This window comes from Mustela nigripes, chromosome 3 (assembly GCF_022355385.1).
Source record: "Mustela nigripes isolate SB6536 chromosome 3, MUSNIG.SB6536, whole genome shotgun sequence".
Classification (NCBI taxonomy): Eukaryota; Metazoa; Chordata; class Mammalia; order Carnivora; family Mustelidae; genus Mustela; species Mustela nigripes.
This window is the reverse complement of record NC_081559.1, coordinates 171,784,108-171,809,066: the sequence shown is the minus strand read 5'-3', so window position 1 is coordinate 171,809,066 and position 24,959 is coordinate 171,784,108. Positions and strand designations below refer to the sequence as shown.

General features: G+C 34.7%; 1 protein-coding gene across 1 annotated transcript in view; it reads left to right on the top strand.

Annotated features, from left to right (window-relative positions):
• The window catches only part of CSMD3 (CUB and Sushi multiple domains 3), a 439,117-nt gene that overhangs the window by 26,119 nt on the left and 388,039 nt on the right, over positions 1 to 24,959 (top strand). The window contains exons 5-7 of the mRNA XM_059395523.1: positions 2,068 to 2,255; positions 7,143 to 7,331; positions 18,281 to 18,397. Coding sequence (XP_059251506.1) covers positions 2,068 to 2,255; positions 7,143 to 7,331; positions 18,281 to 18,397 — 494 coding nt within the window. The remainder of the gene's footprint in view (positions 1 to 2,067; positions 2,256 to 7,142; positions 7,332 to 18,280; positions 18,398 to 24,959) is intronic.

Here is a 24,959-nt window from a genome sequence, read left to right as displayed (position 1 = left end):
AGTCCCCGCCATTACAAGAAAGCGCTTGGCTCACTGCTAGCAAAATACGCTGCAAGTATACAATGAACTTTCTGGTGAAGCCTGCCTAAAGGAGGACATAGTTATTGGTTGTATCAAATTTAATCAGCATAGTAACAGGACTCTCATTGGCTCTCCCCATTGCTTGGCCCCTTATTGGTCACCCTGCTGTATATAAGCTAAGGAAGTTGATTAAATAAACGGAAATGAAGCATTAACACCATACCAGGCTCATTGTCGTCCTTGCTTGCGGGCCGAGGGCGACAATTTACTATTAATCATCCTAAGCCCATTCTCTTATCCCTTTTCCTGTCCTCAACTCCTAGGCCATAACTATCAGTATCACTCTTCCAGATAGCCACTTTTTTTTTTAACTTTTAAATTAATGAGGACTATTTCAATTTGGTCAGAATGACTTTGGATTACATCAAGAATATTTTTAAAAGAACAAAAGCTGAGTAAGATTAGGCTCAATTTCATTTTTAATATCGTCTCCTGGTTCCACAGCATTTGTTTATGATAAACAATAAATTTAATGTCATAAACAAATGAATACTAGATTGAGGCAGTTTATGAGAGATGTATATGACTATCTTGAAAGACAAAATGAAAGAAAGTAAAATTATTGTGTAAACCTAATTCATTTCCCTTGTTACTCTAATGTATTTTTATAGTTCCTTAGGGCAAATCTGTGATCATTTTCTTTTTAAGGGTTCACTCCTACTGAACAGTGTTCTCTATATCACCCGTTAATGTTGCTATTCTATTAAGAATTGTCTCTTTATGTTTCAATTCAAAGTAATCTCTGACTCTTCTGTGCATTTTAATTTGGTTATTATCAGCTGACTAACTATCCAAGTGAAACTCCAATTTTAATACTCCAATAGACTGACTACAAAACAACCAAATAATGGATTCACAATGTACAATCGTCTGATCATTTACTTAAAGGACATAATGTGTTCCTATACATTTCCTATTCTAAATTTTATTTTTGGAAAAGTTATTTTTAGACCAATGCAATATATTCCATATTGCAAAATAAAAACCAAGATAAGCTTATGAAATTCATTCATTTTAATAAGTATATTGCTTAACAGGGTGTAAAAGTGGTACAGATTGAAACATATTTCAATTGCACTTTTTAAATAGCATTTAAAATGCTATTTTATTAATAATATTATATGCATGTTAAAAGTGGCTTTGTGTTGATTGCATTTATAAAATATGCATCTTTTAAGAGAATCAAAAACATTAGCAGTAAGTACCACCAAAAATCTAAAAATAAAACCAGCCAGTGTAGCATAGCATAGTATAGTGGTTAGGGATGGAAAGACTTGATTTAAACTATTTAAGTTCTTCAGGCCTCAGTTTTCTTATCTGAAAAATGAGTATGATAATAGGTGCTAACTTAAGGGTTAGTATGAGCTTTGGATAAATGAATATAGATAAAATATTTATCAGAGCAAGCACTTAGTGAACATCAACTACATCATTGTTATTATCATTACCTACTTATAATTAGGATCACTATTTTGAAATGAAACTGTACCAAGTTTTTAATGGCCAAAGTAGATTTGTCCAAAAAATAAAAAAAAAAAAAGACCACATTTTAAAGCAGAAGTCAGATTTGAAATATATATACAAGTAAGATGAGAATCTGATTAATAGATTAAAGATAAGTATGAATCACGTAGTTTTCCATACAAGGAAGAAGGTAAAAGAAAGGTGACTCCCAAAATGCTTGGTTAATGAAAAAAAACATTTGTTTACTGAGGATACTCCATATTTGAAAGAAAACTTATTTATAAACAACAAATATATACACATACCTCTTTAATGATAATTTTCCATAAGAATAAGAGTTTACAACTTAGGTATTTGCACATGATGAGGTCTTATATGATATGTATAATATTAGATAAGCTAAAGAAAAATTAAATTATAAAATTGTAAAAAGTTTAGTCATTTAAATAGCAATCTAAATTATTATTTCTCTTATAATGTTATCCTAATAAATATATTTTCACATGTGTCTCTTAATCCTAGATTTCAGACTGAACTGAATTATGATGTTCTGGAAGTACATGATGGACCAAATCTTCTGTCACCCTTGCTTGGATCTTACAATGGTACACAAGTGCCCCAGTTTCTATTCAGTAGCAGTAATTTTATATACCTTCTATTTACAACAGACAACAGTCGTTCTAATAACGGTTTCAAGATTCATTATGAAAGTAAGTAAAGCCAAAATATTCCCTATTCTCTCTTCCCTACATTTGGTATTATAATTGTATCACTAAAAGAACTCCAAGATTTATTAAGATAAAATTTCTTGACCGATGACAATGCTAACGTTTTGCAAGGTATGTGTTTTAGTAAATTCTGCAAAAGATTTTCCACAATATCTATCTAACAACATCACAAAAGGAAATACTAGGGAAATCTCAGAAGTAGCAGACAACACATTTTAAACAATGAGTTCATATAGTAGTTTTTTTTTATTTATTTGACAGAGATCACAAGTAGGCAGAGAGGTAGGCAGAGAGAAAGGAAGGGAAGCAGGCTCCCTGCTATGCAGAGAGCCGGATGAGGGACTTGATCCCAGGACCCTGGAATCATGTCCTGAGCCAAAGGCAGAGGCTTTAACCCACTGAGTCACCAAGTTGCCCCATGGACTAGATTTTTGTGCACAATTCTGAAAAGCCATTAAAAGTAACAATCAATGTAAGATGTATATGAACATTGACAGATTCCTTTAAAACATACTTCATAAATTTATTCTTTTATATTTTACTCACATTAATTGCACACTTTTCCATTTAAAACATTCAGTTTCAATAGATTGATTTGATTCAGATCAATAGATTTGATCAATGGGCTCATGGGCTTTTAAAACCATAATAAACATATATTCATTACTCTTTTAAAGATTGTATTGTCTATAATATTATTTAATTATATTAACTTCTCTTTTTAGTTAGTGCTTTATGGCATGGGAGTATATTTCCTAAACATTATTGTAAAATATAACAAGAAATTAACACACACTCAGGAATTCAAATGAACTGAAGAGCCTTAGTTGAGATTTTTAGTTTACGTATGTGTTGAAGTTGAGTCAGAGTGGTCATTTTTTGAAATATATTTCAAAATTAATTCTTATCAGCAATTAATTTTTATCAATATGTTACAGAAGGGCAGGCACTTTTCCTTTAATCCATTGCTATATTCTATACCTAACAAATCACATTCAGTCCCACTCCAACCAAGGTGTGTGGTCTTGATCACATGTCAGACATAAGACAATTTTAAGAATTAAGTAAAATCACACATGCAATGTGTTTTTATAATAGTTAACATGCAGTAAGTAATCATTGAATAATAGCTCATATTTTTTTCTTTGAAAATTAATCAGACGAGGAATTAAAATGAGGAGTAAAGCTCAAATGTATCTTTATTATAAAAGAAATTATTCAGACACTTGTTAAAACAATAGATCAGTCTTTTACTATACTGGGGTTTCCTATAAAGTGAGAAAGATTGAGTTCAACTCTGACTACAAGTGGAACTTTATAGCCAAGGAGCAGAGTGTTGGGGGTCAGGGGCGGCAGAATCAGTGGATGGGAAATTGCTAAGGGGAGCAGAAGATTAGAGGTGGGGGATCAACTAAAGCCACCAGGCAGGATTTTTGCTGAAGGCAGGCTAGAGTGAGAAGATATTGAGGGTGGGGAATAAGGAATTTGAGTAGATATCAAGGGAAGGGGACTTTCAGTAAACTGACCCAGGAGGATTGCTGCTAAAACTGGACTATATGGGCTACCCGTGAGGTCCAGTTAAAAGGATTCAGAGAAGCCTGACTAAGTTTATTCAAGATAGAGCGTCTTTGTCACAGTCAGAGAGTTTGTCACCCATAGACTTTTGGTAATGGTGGAAGTTACCATTGGAGGCTAATGATGAAAAAGGCAGAGTGGAGGCTGAGTGGTAGAGAGGCTATGGTTGATCAAAGACACACTGAATGTTGGTTTGGGTCAAATCTGGCTCAAAGACAGTAAAGTTCTATTTAAATTCAATGATAAGAGATTGCTTTCTCTCATTTTTATTCTATTTAACATTGTGATTTGATTACTACTGTGAAATAATCTCTAACATCACAAGCCGCTTCTTTTCAGGAACACAAAGAAGCAAAGACCTCTTTTTTGTTGTTCCTACTTAGTGAATTCCCCAGCTGGAGGTAACCAAACTATCTTTTTTTTAAATGAGCCATTCACAAACCCCCAAATCAGTAGAATGAAATTTTAATTATTATACTAATTAAAACTTTAAATATGTACTTGGTATTTAGTGAATTTTTTTCTTTCTTTTTTTTTTTTTTTTTCCAAATTAAATCCATTAAAAAAGAAGACTTGATTTTTCTGGGAGACCAAAATGTGATGGGAAGGATTATTTGTACGGCTACCACTGTTTGCACTCCAGATTTTCATTGCAACCCTTTCCTGGGGTGCTATTTACCCAACTCGAATTTCTCTCAAAACAGGGAGATTGCAAAAACCATACCAATAACATAAGATTCATAGTTTTCAAAATATATTAGAAATAATAATAATAACAACATGGACTAGAATTTAGGAACATACCCCATTTTTTGTTTCAGTACAGTTATTTTCACCTCCCACTCCCAAGAAAAAGTTCTGTTCATTATGTTGTACTTTTTAAAATACAAATATAGTTAAGTCTTCTTGGAAATAAATATTATATAAAATAATAGAATTATAAATGGATATGGAACAAATTTGTAGACACAGATACCCATCTCCAAAGACCTAATTTTTGTATGCATGTATATATATATATATATATATATATATATATATTTTTTTTTTTTTTTTTCAACTATGGCAAATGGAAGACATCCAAGAGAAGGTACTATTTAAATAATGGTTGTTGTATTTAAAGTCAATACATATGGGAGATGTAGAGGAATCAAAGCATTTCCATTACCCTGGTTTATTTGCTTATCAATAATTATGAAATATCTTCTTAGACTTATTCTGTGACTATAGATGTATACAGTACATAAAAAGACATGAAATACATTATCTTTATCTGTCAGTTGTAGAGACAAGGACAAATGAAATAACTAACCTTGTACTACTATTCACTGACCTTTATTCAGAATAATCTGAAACTATTAAAATCACTTTTGAGAATTACATTTGTTTGATTTTGTTTTTACCATGATTTACCTTTTATGTGACTTCTTCAAGCCCACACTTCCCTGATTTCTTAAGATTTCACTAAAAAATAGGAGTTTGGGGTAAAGAAAAGTTATTTATGGGCTAAGCATCATGACTGGAAAGAGAGGGCATCTAAGCTTATCTGGTAAAAATTGAGAAGATTTTATAAAGTAAAGGGATGATTGAGTATATTTGTGGCAGTGAAATAAAATATAAAACTAATATGGAAACTTAACTTGACTGGTAGGAAAGATGACTACTGAGAAATAGTGGAAATTACAAATAGTATAGTTCAGTTTGGAAGTCTTGAATCTCTAGGTGATAACTTTGAACTTGGTGCCATGAAAAGTAGGGTACAAAAACAATGAAATATCATATTTTAGGGATATATGTGTCCAAAATTATATCAAGATAGATTGGAGATGAAAGGTACTAAAGAGAGGGAAGACATCATTGTTTGTATTACAGAATTGAAGTGATGAAGGCCTTGGGTAGGGTAAGAGAAGTAAATGACATGGTGCTTTTCAATGAGGACAGATTTCAGACATATTTTATGGGGGAAAAAACACAATATGAGAGGGATTCAAAGATGAACAAAGATCTCAAAGCCTTGGATACCTAGAAGACAAATGGTCACATTGAGAAGAAGAATATAGCATATTAAAGTAATTGTGTTGAAAAAAAAATAGAAAAAATAATAAAGTAATTGTGTTGAAGATAAGATTTTATTATTTTTAGTTTCTAATTAAAAACAACAGTTAAATGAAATGGATAAGCTTGATAAATATATTTAAAAATGTATAATTTGTCTCTTTATAAATTGAACCACAATGTTTTTAGTATTTTGTTTAGCTTTGTTTTAAAATTGGATAGCAAATACAAATAAATAGTTTCTCTTGTGAATGTGATTTACTCAGATGTAATTTGGAAATGCTAATTATTATATTTTTGGAATATAAAAGCAACAGTAATTCATTGCTTAAGCCTTTTATTTGGGAAGAGGAAGGTAATTATTTATTTTACCTTATACATCAGTTCTTAATTTAGGGCATTTTTCACATCCCAGGGAATATTTGGCAGTATCTGGAGACATGGTTGTCATGACCCTAGAAGGTAGAGGTCAGGAATGCTGGTGAACGTACTGCAAAGCACAGGACAGCCCCAGGGCAAAGAAAAACTCAACAGGGCCAATGTTGGGAAACCACATCTTATCAAGGGAAGAGCATTTTCATGGTGTGGTTTCAGCTAGACATTATAAGTCACAAGGAAGGTTTTCATCAGGAGACACCGGGTACAGGGCAGACTGTTGAAAATCCCAACAAGTAGCCACTGGAGCAATTGTACTCTTTTACTTAGAAAGGTACTGGCACTCATACTTTCATATATCCGTACATATTTATACCTACACAATTTTTTAAAGATTTATTTATTTGAGAGAGAGAGAGAGAAAACAAGGGGCAGGGCAGAGGAAAAGGGAGAGAGGGAGGGAGAGAATCCCAAGCAGACTCCCCATTGAGCCCAGAGCCTGACCTGAGGCTCGATCCCAGGACCCTGAGATCATGACCTGAGCCAAAGTCAAAAGTCAGCCTCTTTACTGACTCAGCCACCCAGGTGCCCCTTTATCTATATAATTTATACCAGTATAAAGTTTGATAATTATACGTTTTCATCAGGTTCTTACATAACTAAGTGATCTGAACATGGGCTTTGTGAGTAAAAAACGTCAAAACAAATTTGTTAAGACATTTGCTGGTTGTTTAAATAAAGCTATGGGCACCTTAACATATTTGTGAAAATCATAGCTCACAGTCCTTTCAAGAAATAGGAATCCATTTTGGCAAATTTGAAACCATCAAACTTACTCTCTATCATTTTCTCTTTGTTTTCTAGGTGTTACAGTGAACACTTATTCTTGCCTGGACCCTGGCATTCCTGTACACGGCCGTCGCTATGGTCACGATTTCTCCATAGGTTCTACTGTTTCCTTTAGTTGTGATCCGGGATACAGGCTGAGCCATGAAGAGCCTCTTCTGTGTGAAAAAAACCACTGGTGGAGTCATCCACTCCCAACCTGTGATGGTAAGAATGAATTCAGTTTGCAAATAAGCTGATTTGTAAACCAAAAAGAAGTTAATGCAGTATTTATAAAATGTGAGGCTTAATACAACTATAAATATTTCATATTTTAAGGTTATCTTGAATTTTGGTAACTTTCTTATTAGACCATTAATAAAGAAAATTTAAAAATGTATTATTTGTCAACAATACTTCAAAAGAAAAAAAAAAAAAAAAGATTGACAACCAGCCAAACTTACCCTATGCCTAAAGATGGTACCTATAGTTTCAAAATGTGCTGAGGTAACCAGTTTAAGTGCATATTGTGTACTTGGACCTTTGACAAAGCAGGATTGAAAAATGTCAGATTGGTATCAAGGAATGCACAGAAGGGATAGAACATTACCTCCAAAACTGAAAGGCAAAATGTATCAGTCCAAATTCTACCTAGATACATAGCACTATGACAAGGTGCCCAGATGGCCCTGTGGTGGTAAATTCTTGGTTGTGATGAATATTCTACCAGTGTCCTTACCTCCTCTTTGTTTCAATGAAAAGTAAGTCAGAAACCCTTCATTTTTCAGAAAACTCATGTGAAAATACAGTGGAAAAAACTGCTTCCGTAAGTTTGAATAGGGCTTTCATACTTGCTTTGTCACAAAACACACACAACATAAGTCTATGCATTATCTGATCCTGGGCTTTACTTTTTAGTTATAACACTATTTCCAAGTTCTGCACTTATTCTTGTTCAAAGGGGAAGATCATGTTATGATTAAATTTTCAAATACTGTCATTGCCATCATTTTTTCAGCTTCAGGCCAATTTGTTTTTGTAACAAGGTTTAAAGGAATCATCAGCATGTCTTCCTTGTATGTGGTACAATACTATTTATAATAGTCAGCATTCTTGCGATTTTAAGTGACAGAATCCCAGCTGTAACTGGTTTTAAAAAATAAAAGAGGAATTTGTTGTTTATTCAACCCTTAGAAAAGGCAGGAATGGTGTACTTCTCATTGCTAATTATAACATGAATTCAAACCTTTTAAAGGCTCTATCCATTTTCTACCTGTGTCTTGACATAATTCTCTTAATTGCAGCCAGGCTGGCTCTCCACCAGGCAGTGGAGAATACAGTCATAGGAACATACAGACTTATAGTCTCATATTTCCAGGTTCAGATAAGAATTTGAGTTCTTCCATGTTCCAAGTAGAAAAATCACAGGAAAGTTTTCTGATTAGTACATACCTGAACCAGTTAGTGTAGTAAAGGAGAACAGCCCACTACAATTATCCTGGACATATGTCCAGGTCATATGTCCATCCATTTCTATGTTGAGACTAAAGATAGTGTTGGTGTATAGCTGTTTAGTTAATGGATATTCTGTGCTACTTGGAATATGTGACTGAAAGATGATATATTATCCTTTTTACTACCAGTTCTGTCAGATGGAAGGAGTACTTTGAATTCAGTTCTCTTTTCTGTATACTTAAGTTTCTGAGTATTTAAATTCATCTTGTTTCACTATTGACCAAGGAAGCTTGAACCTCAAGTCAGAAATGGTTTAGTTAGATTCTGTGCTATTTAGTACATTTGATTTGTCTTTCTTTTTTTTTTTTCGCTCTTTAAAAAAAAATTTACTAATTTTGAGAGAGAGAAAAAGACTGTGTGCATGCAAGCAGGGAGAGGGGCAGAGAGGGAGAGAGAGAGAGAGAAAGAAAGAAACTTAAGCAGACTCCATGCTGAGCTTAGAGTTCAATGCTGGCTCAGTCTCATGACCCATGAGATCATGACCTGAGCTGAAACCGAGTCCCACCCTTAACCTACTAAACCACACAGGCACCCCTCATACCCTATCTTTTGTGACAGAGTAACACTTCTCATACCACTTATGCTTTTCCTTATAGTATTTTCCACTCCCTAATACCTTTATGTATTTACTGTTCACTTTTCTACCAGGATGTCAGTTCTATATGGCAGGAACTTTGTTAAGTTTACTATTATGTCCTCAGTGCCAAGAGCAGATCCTGTCACACAGCTGGTACTCAATAAATTTGTATTGAGTGAAAGAATAAATGAAATATACTTCCCAGTCTTTTGGGAATACTTATTGTATTTTTATTTTACATATATAGTTTCTTGTCCTTGGTCTTCATTCACCTTTTTATTCCCCTCACACTAGAAAGTCCTCCACCTCCCCTCACCTGAATCAAAATTTTAGTCAGTTTTTAAAAGTTGTTGACTCATTATGCTTTCCCTGGATAAAGCAGCTGGGGCAAAATCTCTACTTTTCTTTTTCCTTCCTTTTTAAAAATTTATGTATTTGACAGAGAGAGAAAGAGATCACAAGTAGGCAGAGCAGGAGGCAGAGAAAGAGAGGGAAGCAGGCTCCCTGCTGAACAGAGAGCCCAGTGAGGGGCTCAATAGGAGGACCCGGGATCATGACCTGAGCCGAAGGCAGGGGCTTTAACACACTGAGCCACCCAGGCACCCCAAATCTCTACTTTTCTTAGACCCTGTAGCTCCTTGCTTGTTATACCATCTTTTGCTAACTTATAACATCCTTTTTATTCACTAAATCAATATTCGTTAATTTTACTATAGAGGCACTAAAGAAATATTATTGAACATGAAAAAGCACTACTTATATTCTCCTTGAACTAGTGGAGTAGATAATAGTTATACTCATTTTCTTATTTTCCTTGTTATATTCCTTTTTTTAAAAACTATTTTATTTATTTTATAAGTAGGCAGAGAGGCAGGCAGAGAGAGAGAGAGAGAGAGAGGAGGAAGCAGGCTCCCTGCTGAGCAGAGAGCCGGATGCGGACTCAATCCCAGGACCTTGAGATCATGAGCTGAGCTGAAGGCAGAGGCTTTAACCCACTGAGCCACCCAGGCACCCCTATATTCTTGAGGTCAAGAACCACATGATCTTCTTGTTTCTTTAACATATATTTTTTTAAAAGACCTCTTCTGACCCATCAGAGATTTTCTTAAAACACACATTGGGACACCTGGGTAGCTCAGTCTTCAGTTCAGGTCATGATTCCAGGGTCCTGGGATCGAGCCCCACATAGGGCTTCCTGCTGATCCTGCTTCTCCCTTTCCCTCTGCCTGCTACTTCCTCTGCTTGTGCTCCCTCTCTTTCTTTCTGCCAAATAAATTAATAAAATCTTAAAAAGAAAAATAAAGAGTAGTGTATAGGTCAAAAATCACAGCCAATTGATGTTGTCTGTGTACTGAAGATGTAATTGTGGTTGTCACATCGGTACTAGGGGTAAATTTGAGGTCATATGCCTGGTATGACTCAATCCTTTAGGAGCTAAGCATTGTTAATTAAGATAGCTACCCTAGTTGATAGATAGTTGGGTGGGCCATATAGTCTGAAATGCCTAAGATAAGCCCATTTTCACCTTTTTTCTTGGCACTCCAATTTCACCCTAAAATTATCCCTTTTTGTTTGATGAACAGTATAACCATTTTATGGAAGGTAGGGAGTCATTTTATGGATGTTGTGTAATGAGATTACACAACTAGCTCAGCATCACTCAAATCATTAGAGGCAGAACCGAAAGTTGAACTGGATGTATTTAAACTCATAATTTTCCTATTTTGCCTATCTTTTAAAAATATTTGAGTCTATAGGCTAACCTAGTGAAAGAGTACATACATTGATGTTTAGTATACAAGAGTTCAAAATAAGCAAGGGTGCATGGAACTTAAGGGTTTCTCCTATGGGTTTACAGTTCAAATTGGGGAGACCTAGAAATAGAAGAAAACAAATTTGAGATTAAAAACAAATAAACAGGGCGCCTGGGTGGCTCAGTGGGTTAAGCCACTGCCTTCGGCTCAGGTCATGATCTCAGGGTCCTGGGATCGAGTCCCACATCGGGCTCTCTGCTCGGCAGGGAGCCTGTTTCCTCCTCCTCTCTCTCTCTGCCTGCCTTTCTACCTACTTGTGATCTCTCTCTGTCAAATAAATAAATAAAATCTTTAAAAAAAAAATAAATAAAAAAAAAATAAAAACAAATAAACAAACAAAAAGTCATAATGGGATTTGTAGTAGATGGCCATTTCTGTGCTCCATTGCAGTACTCAAAATCTTTTGATGAATATTGGGTTAGAAATTGCCTGTAGTTGTAGAGAGTTGAGCACTTGCCAGGTGTGTATTATTATAAATAGCAAAGTAAAATTTTGCTATTGTTTGCTAAAATTTTGCTGTTTGTAAAATTTATAGGTCTGGACAATAACATTCAAGGGTTTGGCTTTTGAGAAGACTTTACTATTTTAAAACTCTAATTGATATTTATCATGTGACAAGGTAGTGATCATATGTGGCAAAAATCCAAGAAGGGGGAAAGATAAAGGAAACCACTTAGTAGTCAAGATCATTGCATCTCTAGCTAAGTGCCCTCAGTATTTAGGACTGTCATTGTAACTTTGCTGTGCTACTGGTCTCTATCATTTTATGTTTTCTTTGCCAGCTATTTGTTCTAAAAGAGAGCTACTGGGTATTTCATGTACATTTCATCACTCCTTAATTTTTCTTTAGTGTTTTACTTAATACAAAATTGATAAGAACATATAAACCTATTATATCTGTTACAAAAATGTTTGCATCCCTAAAGACATATGGCATCCATTAGGAAGGTTGTTGGCATAAACTGAAATTTCTCCAGAAGAGATGACATACAAAAAAGAAGATCCATGGCATCCTTTTTAGATACTCTCATTCTAATGAAGTTTACTGTATAAATGGCCACATATTCTATTGAACTGAGTGAAAAAAAGTATTTTCAGAAAAATTTTCTTAATAGTCTCTATACCACTGTATCTTTTACAATATATTTGAGTTCCATTTTCTATCTTAAAGTAAAAAAAAATTCACATATAAAATTTACCTTCTTTTGTTCATCTTAATATTTTAGTCTTCTCATAACTGATTCTAATAGTCTGATTTCCTCTTATATTTTCTTAGCATTCCAATAAGAAGGAACTTTTGAGGGAAGCAAACATCGTGAGATTGGTAGAATATTCAGTAATAAGTTAACCACTTATAAAATTAATCCAACTCTAGCCTGCATTAGCATTTATCAGTATGCATTATATCAATACACATGTAAGTAATTTCTTGTGATTGTTCAAAAAGCCAGTGATATAAAGCAAACACAATTCCAAATATTTGCAATGTAAAATAATCTCATTTAGAAAGATGAAGGATTTCATTAGGTTGATGAAAATGATGCTGTGGCTGCTGATGATGGAAGACTGGTTCAATTACAGACAAAGCCATTGACAAATGAGAATTCATAAGATATAAATCAATTAAAGACAAGAATACTGACACATTTAGGTGTTAGGTGCTTAAAAAGAGGACGATTCAAATATGAAAAGATTAAATGAATCCTTGAGAAAATGAATGACACCTTTGAATATATTTTTTTAAAGATTTTATTTATTTTGAGAGAAAGGGACAGAATGAGCATGCTTGTGCAAATGGGGGGGGGGGCAGGTGGGTATGGAAAGATGCAGAAGTAGAAGGAGAGAGAGAATCTCCAGCAGACTCCAAGTCTGACACAGCGGTAGGGACTGGATCTTATGACCCTGAGATCATGACCTCAGCCTAAATCAAAAGTTGGATGCCCAACCAACTGACCCACCCAGGCACCCCATATCCTTTAATAATTTTCATATAGATTGATCATTTGAGGGGGAATGCTACAAAGTAAACATAAGTGAAGGACATCATAGTATAGTATGCTATAATTTTTTGGTAGAAATTGTGAAAAAAATTAACACTTGATTTAAGAGTCAGCTTAAGATCACAGACTCTGGAACTAGACTGCTAGAGTTCCCTCTGTATTTGCCTTCTCGTCTATAAACTGTGATTAATTACAGTACTTTTCTCACTGGGTTGTTATGGAGTTAATTGAGTTAATAAAAATAAAAGTATTCAGAATAGTGCCTGTCATGCTGTAAGTTCAATGTGAGTCATTGTTATGCTTTTGCTAAGAACTAGTGAGTAGTTGCAATTCTTATTAAGATATAAAACACACATATTTTCCTATTTTTAGTTTCATCTTCCAAAAAAAAAAAAAAAAAAAACCACAAGAATCACACTCTTTCCCCATAATTTACTATGAAATTCTATCTTTAAGTCCATTTCTTTCAAGGCCTTTATCTACTACTAATATTCTCAAATAACAAAAACCTCCACTGTGTCATAAAAATGCACTCTATATTTATCATCTGCTTATAATCAAAGCAACAACATAAAGGGTCATTAATAGTATAGTAGTTATTGGCCATTCTTCCTAAATATCTTAATGTATTCGTAGTTACCTAACTTTATTCATGTATCTGCAAAATGTCCCTTTAACAACCCACCTTTGACTCAGATGTGATAGGTATAGTTGGCAGACAGAAAATTCTCAAGGAATTCTCCAAGTACAGAAGGGAGATTTGACAGAGTAGCTTTATTCAAAAGAATGCCCATGTGTAGGGGCACCTGGGTGGCTCAGTCGGTTAAGCATCTGTCTTCAGCTCAGGTTATAATCCCAGGGTCTGGGTTGGAGGCCCATGTCAGGCTCCCTGCTCAGCAATGAGTCTGCTTCTCTCTCTCCCTCTGCCTGCTGCTGCCCTGCTTGTACTCTCTCTTTCTCTGTCAAATAAATAAATAAAATCTTAAAAAAGAAGAAAAAAGAATGCTGAAATGTCCACAATAGCCAAACTATGGAAAAAGCCTATGTCCATCAACAGATGAAAGAAGATGTGATATATATATATATATATATATATATATATATATATATATACACACACACACATATATATATACACACATATATACACACACACACACATCACATATGTGATATATATAGATATATATGAATACTATGCAGCCATCAAAACCCCCGTGAAATCTTGCCATTAGCAGATGGAACTAAAGGGTATTATGCTAAGTGAAATAAGTCAATCAGAGAAAGACAATTATCATTTCAGAGGGTCATAGGGGAAGGGAGGGAAAAATGAAACAAGATGAAACCAGAAAGGGAGACAAACCATAAGAGACTCTTAATCTCAGGAAACAAATAGGGTTGCTGGACAGGAGGGTGGTGGGAGGGATCGGACGGCTGGACGATGGACATTGGAGAAGGTATGTGCTATGGTGAGTGCTGTGAATTTTCTAAGACAGGATCACAGACCTGTGCCCCTGAAACAAATAACACATTATATGCTTAAAAAAAAAAAAAGAATGCTGATATGTAGAAGAGTTTTCCCTCTACAACTTGTACACATGCTGATTACACACATGTATGCATAAGAACACATGTCTGACATACTGAATAAAAACTTCACAACTTTTTTCTGTGTTTAACTAATTAACTCTCTTAATTTCAGTCCTTCTGCTCACTGAGTTTTACTCTAACTGTATGCAGTAGAGTCCTTTCAAATGGTAAAGCATCTTCACTCATCACATTTTACTCAACAAATTCATACCATGTTGTATTTTTTATCCGACTCTCACAATGGAGAAAAAAATGAAATATAGTGTATTAGGAATAAATTAACATATGTAAATATAGTCTAATAAAAAACAGTCCCCTGTCAAGAAGTAGCATGCATTATAAGGGAAGTAAAAACAGATCAACTTAGCACCACCGTTACCAGCAAGGTACAATGAAACGGTATAACTAGCTCTTCAACTGATCACAAAAACAGACTGAGAAAAAAAAAAAAATTGAAAGGACATTTGAGAGTTTCAATAATAATAGTTGCCAATCAAGCCCTGTACAGACTCTAAATAGGAGCCTACAGTAGCAAACCATGCATATTATTGCGATGTAGTGATGTTATTAATATTATTGCAACAGAAGCATGGCTTTATTTTAGTCTTATATTTGGTCTTAGGGAGGTGATCTGTAAGACAACTCCCAGACAGGCATTTGTAAAAGAGCTTCTTTTATTCCTGGTTGGAGTAAAAGAAATAAAAAGGGGAGAAGTGGATTTTAATTTTGTGTATAAATGTAAATGTGTGTGTGTGTGTGTGTGTGTGTGTGTGTAAGTTCAAACCTGCATTTTGAATACTTACGGGAATTGCAGATGACTTATTTCTAGTCAGATCAGTGTAGAATGGTAGCCAAATTGCCTTGACTCTTCTCAGCATCATTACTTGGAAGAAATCATGGAAAAGCAGAAGGCAAAAACTCACTTTTCTGTGTTCTGGGGAAGTGAGGAATCAGAACAGACAAGACAACATGTATTTCTTATTGCTTTTGCCATGTCTAACAGAGCTGACATCTCCACATGGAATAGAATAAGCCATTCAATAACTTTCTGTTTCTATTAGAATATACATTCTTACCTGCCTATATCTTTGTTTCCCTTAATTTTTAATACTGATGAAATTATCTGCCATAGCAGAACCACTGGTGTTTTTTGAATGTGGGTGAAGACAATGTAAATGATGATTTGTTCTGAAGAAAATGAACATTGAATCAAATTTGAATTTATTTGTTATTCATAAATATATTTTTATTATATCAGAGTATTTACTTAAAAGTTATAGCTTTTCGAACATTCCTGTCTGTTCCTGATATTTCCCAAAGAAATGGAGAAGTACAGAAGCAGCCTTACAGGTTTTCTGTCACATAAATCACTGTTTTAAAAAGAATTATATGAAGTTCATTTTTGCTTTTGTTTCCTTTGCCTTTGGGGACATGTCTTGAAAGAAGCTGCTGTGGCTGATGTTGAAGAGGTTACTGCCTATGTTCTCCTCTAGGATTTTGATAGATTCTTGCCTCATGTTAAGGTCTTTTATCCATTTTGAGTTTATCTTTGTGTATGGTGTAAGAGAATGGTCGAGTTTCATTCTTCTATACATAGCTGTCCAATTTTCCCCACACCATTTATTGAAGAGACTGTCTTTTTTCCACCGTATGTTTTTCCCTGCTTTGTGGAAGATTAGTTGACCATAGAGTTGAGAGTCCATATCTGGGCTCTCTACTCTGTTCCACTGGTCTATCTGTCTGTTTTTATGACAGTACCATGCAGTCTTAGTGATCACAGCTTTGTAGTAAAGCTTGAAATCAGGCAACACGATGCCCCCAGGTTTGTTTGTCTTTTTCAACATTTCCTTGGCAATTCCAGGTCTCTTCTGGTTCCATACAAGTTTTAGAATTGTTTGTTCCAGCTCTTTGAAAAACACCAGTGAAATTTTTATCGTGATGGCACTGAAAGTATAGATTCCTCCAGGCAGTATAGACAAAAGCAAAAATGAACTTTTGGGACTTCATAAAGATAAAAAGTTTCTGCACAGCAAAGGAAATAGTCTACAAAACAAAGAGGCAACCCACAGAATGGGAGAAGATATTCACAAATGACACTACAGACAAAGGGCTAATATCCAGGATTTATAAAGAACTCCTCAAACTCAGCACACACAGAACAGATAATCACATCAAAAAATGGGCAGAAAACATGAACAGATACTTCTCCAAAAAAGACATACACATGGCTAACAGACACATGAAAAAATGTTCATCATCATTAGCCATCAGGGAGATTCAAATCAAAACCACATTGAGATACCACCCTACACCAGATAGAATGGACAAAATTAACAAAACAGTAAAAAACGTGTGTTGGAGAGGATGTGGACAAAGGGGAACCTTCTTACACTGTTGGTGGGAATGCAAGTTGGTGTAGCCACTTTGGAAAAGTGTGGCAAATCCTTTAAAAAATTAAAAATAGAGCTACCCAGACCCAGCAATTGTACTACTGGCTATTTACTCCAAAGATACAGATGTAGTGAAAAGAAGGGCCATCTATACCCCAATGTTCATAGCAGCAATGGCCACAGTCACCAAACTGTGGAAAGAACCAAGATGTCCTTCAACAGACGAATGGATAAAGAAGATATGGTCCATATATACAATGGAGTATTATGCCTCCATCAGAAAGGATGAATACCCAACTTTCGTATCAACATAGAAGGGACTGAAGGAAATTATGCTGAGTGAAATAAGTCAAGCAGAGCAATTATTATATGGTTTCACTTTCTTGTGGAGCATAAGGAATAACACAGAGAACATTGGTAGAATGAGAGGAGAAGTGAGTTGCAGGAAATCAGATGGGGAAACAAACCATGAGAGACTGTGGACTCTGAAAAACAAACTGAGGGTTTTGGAGGGGCGTGGGGTGGGGGTTTGGGTGAGCCTGGTGGTGGGCATTAAGGAAGGCACGTGTTGCATGGAGTACTAGGTGTGGTACATAAACAATGAATTTTGGAACACACACACACACAAATTAAATTAAATTAAAAAAATAATTACGGCACTTGGGTGGCTCAGAGGGTTAGTCCTCTGCTTTTGGCTCAGGTCATGGTCTCAGGGTCCTGGGATTGAGCCCCGCATAGGGCTCTCTGCTCAGCAGGGAGCCTGCTTCCCCCTCTCTCTGCCTGCCTCTCTGCCTACTTATGATCTTTCTGTCAAATAAATAAATAAAATCTTTAAAAAAAAAGAATTATATGTGGAATGACACATACCCCTTTAGGAATCTAAAAGAAATGATTTTGTATAATTAACAATTCATTTTCTTAAAGCTTAATAAAAGAGGAGCTACTAAACAATTAATTACTCATGTTTAATTTATGACCAATTTATGCAAATGTTACTTATAATTAGAAATGTATAAGATAAGTATGTACTTCAAATTCAAATGTAGAAAGATGAGCTGCGTTATCGTGCAGCTAATTCTCAGAGGCTGTTACATACCTATTTCTTCTCTAGGGCTGCAGTGGATGAAACAGCTTCCTAGTATTGGAGGAGGTCTGTTACACACTCCTATTATTACCAAGAAGTAGCTTAAGCAAAGAAAATCAGATTCATTCTATTTCAAGAGAGGAGAGATTTGTTCAGCCGCTGCCTCTCTAACTATGATCATATGACTGTACTTCTTTGTATTTTCAGCTTTATGTGGAGGAGATGTTCGAGGGCCTAGTGGAACAATCTTATCACCTGGTTACCCGGAATTTTATCCAAATTCTCTGAATTGTACATGGACTGTTGATGTAACTCATGGAAAAGGTAATTTGCCTCATGCAATGATAATTGGATTATCCTCTGAATTTTCATTGCATCTATTTTTTATTTCATTGTCCTTTACAATGTCATTTTGCATGAGCAAAACAGATCAGTAGTAAAATACGCTAACACAAAATCCAGTCTGAGTAACAGCAGGAGAGGATTATATTTACTTTTCCATAGTATTATAATGTGCTTATGTTTTTAACATAATGATAATGCAAGAGATATTTGTTTTCCTTTGATGTATTAAAGTAATGTTGTGTGGAATTTTCATATCAACAAAATCTCAAACAGGATGGCTTTTTGTCTCCGGTATTATTGTTAAGAGGTTGATTTCAAAAGTTCATAAAAGAATAGGAAGATGATTTGAAGTGCTGAGCCAATTGTAAAGCACACATAACATACTTATATACATTGCTTTTAACATGTTTGTGATTATTTATTATAATTATATTCTTCATATGAATGTATACCATCCAAAAATACTAATGTCTTGGTTTTCTATCAGAACTGCAGATATATCTCACGTAATTGACTGAGAGTATAAAATTACACTGTGCGTGGGGTAGATGTTAATAAATGTCTTTTAAACAACTAAATGAAAGGGCCTGTAGAACTAAATACAGTTCATTCATGTGATACAACCAAACTAATAAATGACCAATAAAAGTGATTAAGGCAACACCTTAGCAGGAAAATGGTCATCCCAACATATCAAAACAAAAATGGATTAAAATTATTTATCTAAAAATCTCTATGTGCTAATCTTTTAAAAAGAGTGAATTTAAGGGGCCCCTGGGTGTCTCAGTGAGTTAAACCTCTGCCTTACGCTCAGGTCATGATCTCAGGGTCCTGGGATCCAGGATCCAGCCTTGCATTGAGCTTTCTGCTCAGCAGGGAGCCTGCTTCCCCCTCTCTCCGCCTGCCTCCACCAACATGTGATATCTCTCTCTCTCTGTAAAATAAATAAATAAATAAAATCTTTAAAAAAGGTTAAAAAAATTTTAAAAGAGTGAATTTATTCATTTTAAAAACTTTCGAGAAGTAGTTTTTCTTTTAGCTTTGTTGTTAAATCGTTCCTGTCACTTTTTACTATCATATCGTACTTACTGATTTTACTATAGAAAATCTTTTAAAAGATCCTACCAAGGAAAAGATGCTATTGCAATTTTTAAAATTAAAGTTTATGTTTAATACACTTGAAGTCACTGCATTCCTGCAAATGAAGTTTATTAAAATTATACATCATTTTATTGAGGGTGAGGATTATATTAGAGTTATTATTATAATGAAATTAAATATTGTCAAGAAAAAAATGTTAAAATGAATATTCTGGTATTGAACAGAAGGAATGAAGTAGAAGACTTTGTAAACTGTGGTTTTTGTTCTTCTCCATAATATAAGACTTCTTTGCTGGAAGTTAACCAGAGCAACCTATTATTCCAGTGTGCAGTGTATTAATGAAGTTTAAAATAAGCTTTCTTGCATTATACAATAAAATGGAGGGCTACACACTGCTTGCTATGTAAATAGAGGTTTAATTAACACTTAAGATTTTGCATCTTCACAGGTTGCAAGTGTTAATTAAATCTGTATTTACATGGCAAGAAATGCAGATTTAGATGCTTTTCTTTAAGAGCCAACAAAATTTGTTGGAAGTACAACTGTTCCAAAGTACAACCAAAGTTATGTGAAAGATAATCTCTTAAAGTTGGGAGAAATTGTCAAGGTAATACAGTCCAACCTCACCCAGCACACCAGTTTCTTTCTATAGTGTTCCAGAAATATAATAAACTGGCCTGATATTGATACTTGTGTTGATGGCAAACTTATTCCTTGGGAAAACGTGCTCAATTTTTGTATGATTGTAATTGTTTGAAAATTATTCTGCAACGGTTATCCCTGTTCTGCCCTCTGGAGTTAGACAAAACAAACAAAAACAACCTAATTCTTTCTCTACTATAACTCTGCAATGTACCAAGTCACTACTCTGTGTCCATCATGCCTTTCATGTGTGCTACCTCCAGTCCCTTATCCCTGGTTTTTGTCCCAGACAGATCACCTCAGTTCCATCAATTCATTATTATAAGATATTTCCATTCTAACCACCTTTCTCTGGAGGTATTCCAGTGGATTGATATCTAGGGATATCAATAGCCTTCAAGAGTGTATTTTCCCAGCACAAAACACAGTATGGTATTATTTAACTTCACAAAGTATTTCTATGAAGCCTGTGCGTATTAACTTTTTTGCCATCATGTCATAGCACTAATTTAAAAACAGTAAGCCCAAATCCTACAATTCTGTATTTATGCTGTTGATTCTTTTTTCTATCTTCAGTGCAAGACTTTTTTTTTCTTTTTGTCAGTTGATGTTATCAAGAATCAATAGAACTTTCCAATGCCTTGTGAAGTAGTGTAGGTGTTACTTGCATTTTATAAGACAAGAATCTGAAGTCACTAGAGGTTATTTATTTACACTCAAAGTCACAGTACTTGTGAAGATTGGACAAAGAACTTGAATTTACGTCTTATGACTACACACCAAGTACTCTTTTTCTGAAACCACATTTCCTCCCTACCTATATCTACATATTTCATTGTCAGGTATGTGTCTTCATCATGACTCTCCATTATCCTGCTTTTTACTTCTTTGTTTGCTGTTTATTTTGCTTACATCTCTGCTAATTACCTACCCCTGAATTGACACTTTAACCTTTATCCTGATTCAATAGCCATAGAACAGTTCAGGTTTTTATATTTAAACCCTTTTATATTTTCTCATATTAATTTTTATCTTTAGTTTTTGTGAGATCATTTTGAAACGATTTACATTTCACTTATATTTACATATACAGACAGAATTTTCTTAAATAAGCATGATCACGAAGACTTTATGGGTATATAAAAATCTTAATAGAACAAATCTAAAAGTTTAAGTATTTAAGATCTAAGAAACTTCAAATAAACCATTAGTAACCTCTTCACCCCTTAACCCTAATCAGGGTGTTAGAATGCATCCAGTTGTTTCAAATTCTATTAACCATAGCATCATCCTGCCTATATCCCTCCTTGTTTATGATGATACTAGAAGAGATTTTCCTTAAACACATTGCAGAAATCACGATGCTAATCATATGTTTTAGTCTCCTAGATATCTGTGTGGAGGGGACTACATTAAAAGTAGAACAAAAGGCCTTGGGCTTTTAAAGGTGAATTGTCCTTAAATAAAGCATAGTCTAGTCCAATCCTATAAATTTAAAGATCAGAAAAAAGACTCACAAGTCCCCATGTCATAGTTGATTACAACTGAAACCTAGATGTTCAGGATATTTTTTACTTTAAGCCCAAGTCTTTTCACATATATCTGGAAAAGTAATTGCCTTGATAGGGCTTCCTGAATGATTGTTTTTATGAGAAGATATCGTGATGTTGAAACCACTGACTTTTTCTCACTATTCCTCAAATACCCACTGCCCTGTTAAAACTGTGTCCTTACCCATATGCCCCTTCTTCCTGAAATGTCTATTCTGGAGCTGCTTCTCCACAAAATTCTGCTCTGTTTTGAAGCTCATTTCCGGCAGAATCCTCTGCTGACTCCATTAACAAGTGGGTTACTTCTATTTCTATGCTTCTGTGTACTGTCTTGTCTGTATATCCTGTATATATTGTCTGGTATACTGACTTAATCACTTTCAGAGTGCTTAGCAGAATGTTTGAACTGTTGGCTTAGGTGTGCTTTCCCTAGGATAGAATAGGAATTATTTACAGTCTTCTAAATCTTTACATTCATAGCGCCTAGAGTTTAGTAGGTTCTTAGTATTATTTCCTTACTTAAATCCATTGACCTTTAGCAGAATTTTGAAGATCTCACACTGTTGTGAAGTAGAGAAAACAGATTTTATTGTTTAAACCATAATATGATAAACAGAAGTTTGCTTTTGTAAAGTAGCTGGCTAGGACTGAGTAACATGGGAAAAAAAAAAAATTCACCAGGCATGTTGGACAATAACAATAGCTAACAGCTGCTGAGGGCTTCTTCTGTGCAAAGCACTGGGCCAAGTCATCATCCCCCCCATATATTATCTCATTTAAACTTAACAGTCACCCCTAGAACCTCATTTTACAAATGAAGAAAGTAAGGCTTGGAAAGGCAGTGTTAAATTCAACAGTGGTCTTCTTAGCACCATGATCTAACAGAATCTTTAATTTCCTCACATATTAATTCAATGTATATCAGAATAAGCACATTTTTCTAAAAATATATAAAATATATGCAGAACAACATATTTCGTACCTGTTTCCATCTACTCTCTTATTCTCTACTTTTTGTTTGCTTTATTATATAATAAAAATCAAATTGACTTACCTGAATTTCCACTTTTATGTTGCTTTGTAAACTTAGATAGCAGTTAATCTAGATGACAGAGCATCTTCTCTTTGCCATATCTACACCCCACTCTTATTTGCATCAGGCTAGTGTCAATTACCATTTTTATACTGAAGAACATTGGAAAGGCTGACTCAATTTCTGGACTCCTTCAAAAGGGCTCTTATATTCCTGCTCATTGTGGAGAGGAGAAAAAAAAAACAACTCACATTTTGGAAAAGAGTTTGAAAAATAGTACTTTTGTACATTTCTAATCTTTCCCAAGTCCAAATCACTGGTCCATTATTGCAGTAATAATCTTTTCTTATGATTGCCTATGTTTTCAGTGTATTTGTTTGGTTTCATTTTATGTCTTCTGTTTGCTTCCTTCTTAAAAAAACAATGCCTATTTGAAAGATTTCAATGAATAATGTTAAAGAATGTTCCCTATTATGCTCTGGGCTTTCTCATTTATTTAATAAATATTTTTAATGATTTTTTTTGTTAAGTTAAAATAAAAGTACCTCAAGGGAAAGATGAATGTGGTAGTCTGTATATAGACTATATTTCACTTGTCTACAGTATGAGGGGTGTATGTGTGTGTGTGTGTGTGTGTGTGTAATTGTTAGTCTTTAACATCTGTACTAGACAACATCATTAGAAACTCATATGAAATGGGGCACCTGGGTAGCTCAGTCAGTTAAGAGTCTGCCTTCTTCTCAGGTCATGATCCTGAGTTTGTGGCCACCTGGTTTTGAGCCCCATGTCGGGCTCTCCACTCAATGGAGAGTCGGCTTCTCCCTCTGACTCACCCCTCTCTTTCGCTCTCTCTCGCTCACATACTCTCTCTCTCTCAAATAAATAAATAAAATCTTAAAAACAAAACAAAACAAAACACACCTCATGGGAGAACACAATGCAGTGCCACACCATACTCACCAGAATAAAATAAATTTAAAAAAAATTTTTTTAAATAAAAAAAAAAAACATTGATAATAACATAAACCAACTAGATTTTGCAATGGAAATGTAAACTGGCACAGCCACTTTGTAAAGCAGTATCTATTAAAGCAACTGTTAATGACCTATAATCGGTCATGACCCAGTAATTCCACTCCTAGATATTCCCCAACAGAAATATATAGTCTTCAGGGCACCTGGGTGGCTCAGAGAGCTAAAGCTTTGCCGTCAGCTCAGGTCATGATCCCCGGGTCCTGGGATGGAGCCCCACATCAGGTTCTCTGCTCAGCGAGGAGCCTGCTTCCCCCTCTCTCTCTGCCTGCCTCTCTGCCTACTTGTGATCTCTGTCAAATAACTAAATAAAAGCTTAAAAAAACAAAAAAGAAATATAAAGTCTTCAAAAGACATATTGAATACTCATAGCACCATCTATATTCATGCTAAAACACAAAGTACCTGAGTAATCATCTAATGTTGAACAGATACATGAATGTGGTGTATTCACAAAATGAAATGCTATACTATGTATCACTGAAAATAAACAACTGACAACCACACACAAAAACAGAGATTGATCTCACATACCTAATTCTGAGTAAAATTCAGACCATACAGAGCATATGTTATATGATTCCATTTTTTAAACTACAAAACATTTACATAAGGTAGAAAAATTAACCTGTGCTACTAGAATTTGAGCGAGTAGTTACCTTTGGCATAGTGAAAGATTTCAAAGAAGAGGCTCTGCTCTCTGTAATGTTTATCTATTGATTCAGATTCTGTTTGCAAAGATAAGTTTTCTTTGTGAAATCTCAGCAATCTGAACAAGTATATGCACAATTTTCAATATAGACACAGGTTGAAGCGTCTGAAAAATAATCATTACGTTTATTTAAAAGTCCATCCCTATTCCTGCTTTATATTTCTCTTCTAGAGTTAAGCATTTTTGAAAGTTGGTTGTTATATTACTAAGCAAAGCAATGTTTTTGTATTTGAGGAGATTGCAGAAGGAAATGAAAGAGGCATGCCAAGTGTTTGCCAGAAAACTACACCGTTATTATAAATAAAGTATATGAATTTTCCTTGAAATTTTCAGAAAACTCGGGTGATATCTTTTCAGGCATTGATTTTTTATTTTATTTCCAAACTGTTTCCACAATATGACTCGCTATGTGACTTCTAAGGAAGGCAGAGGGGAAAAAATAGAAAAGATTTTATTATATGGTGCATTTGG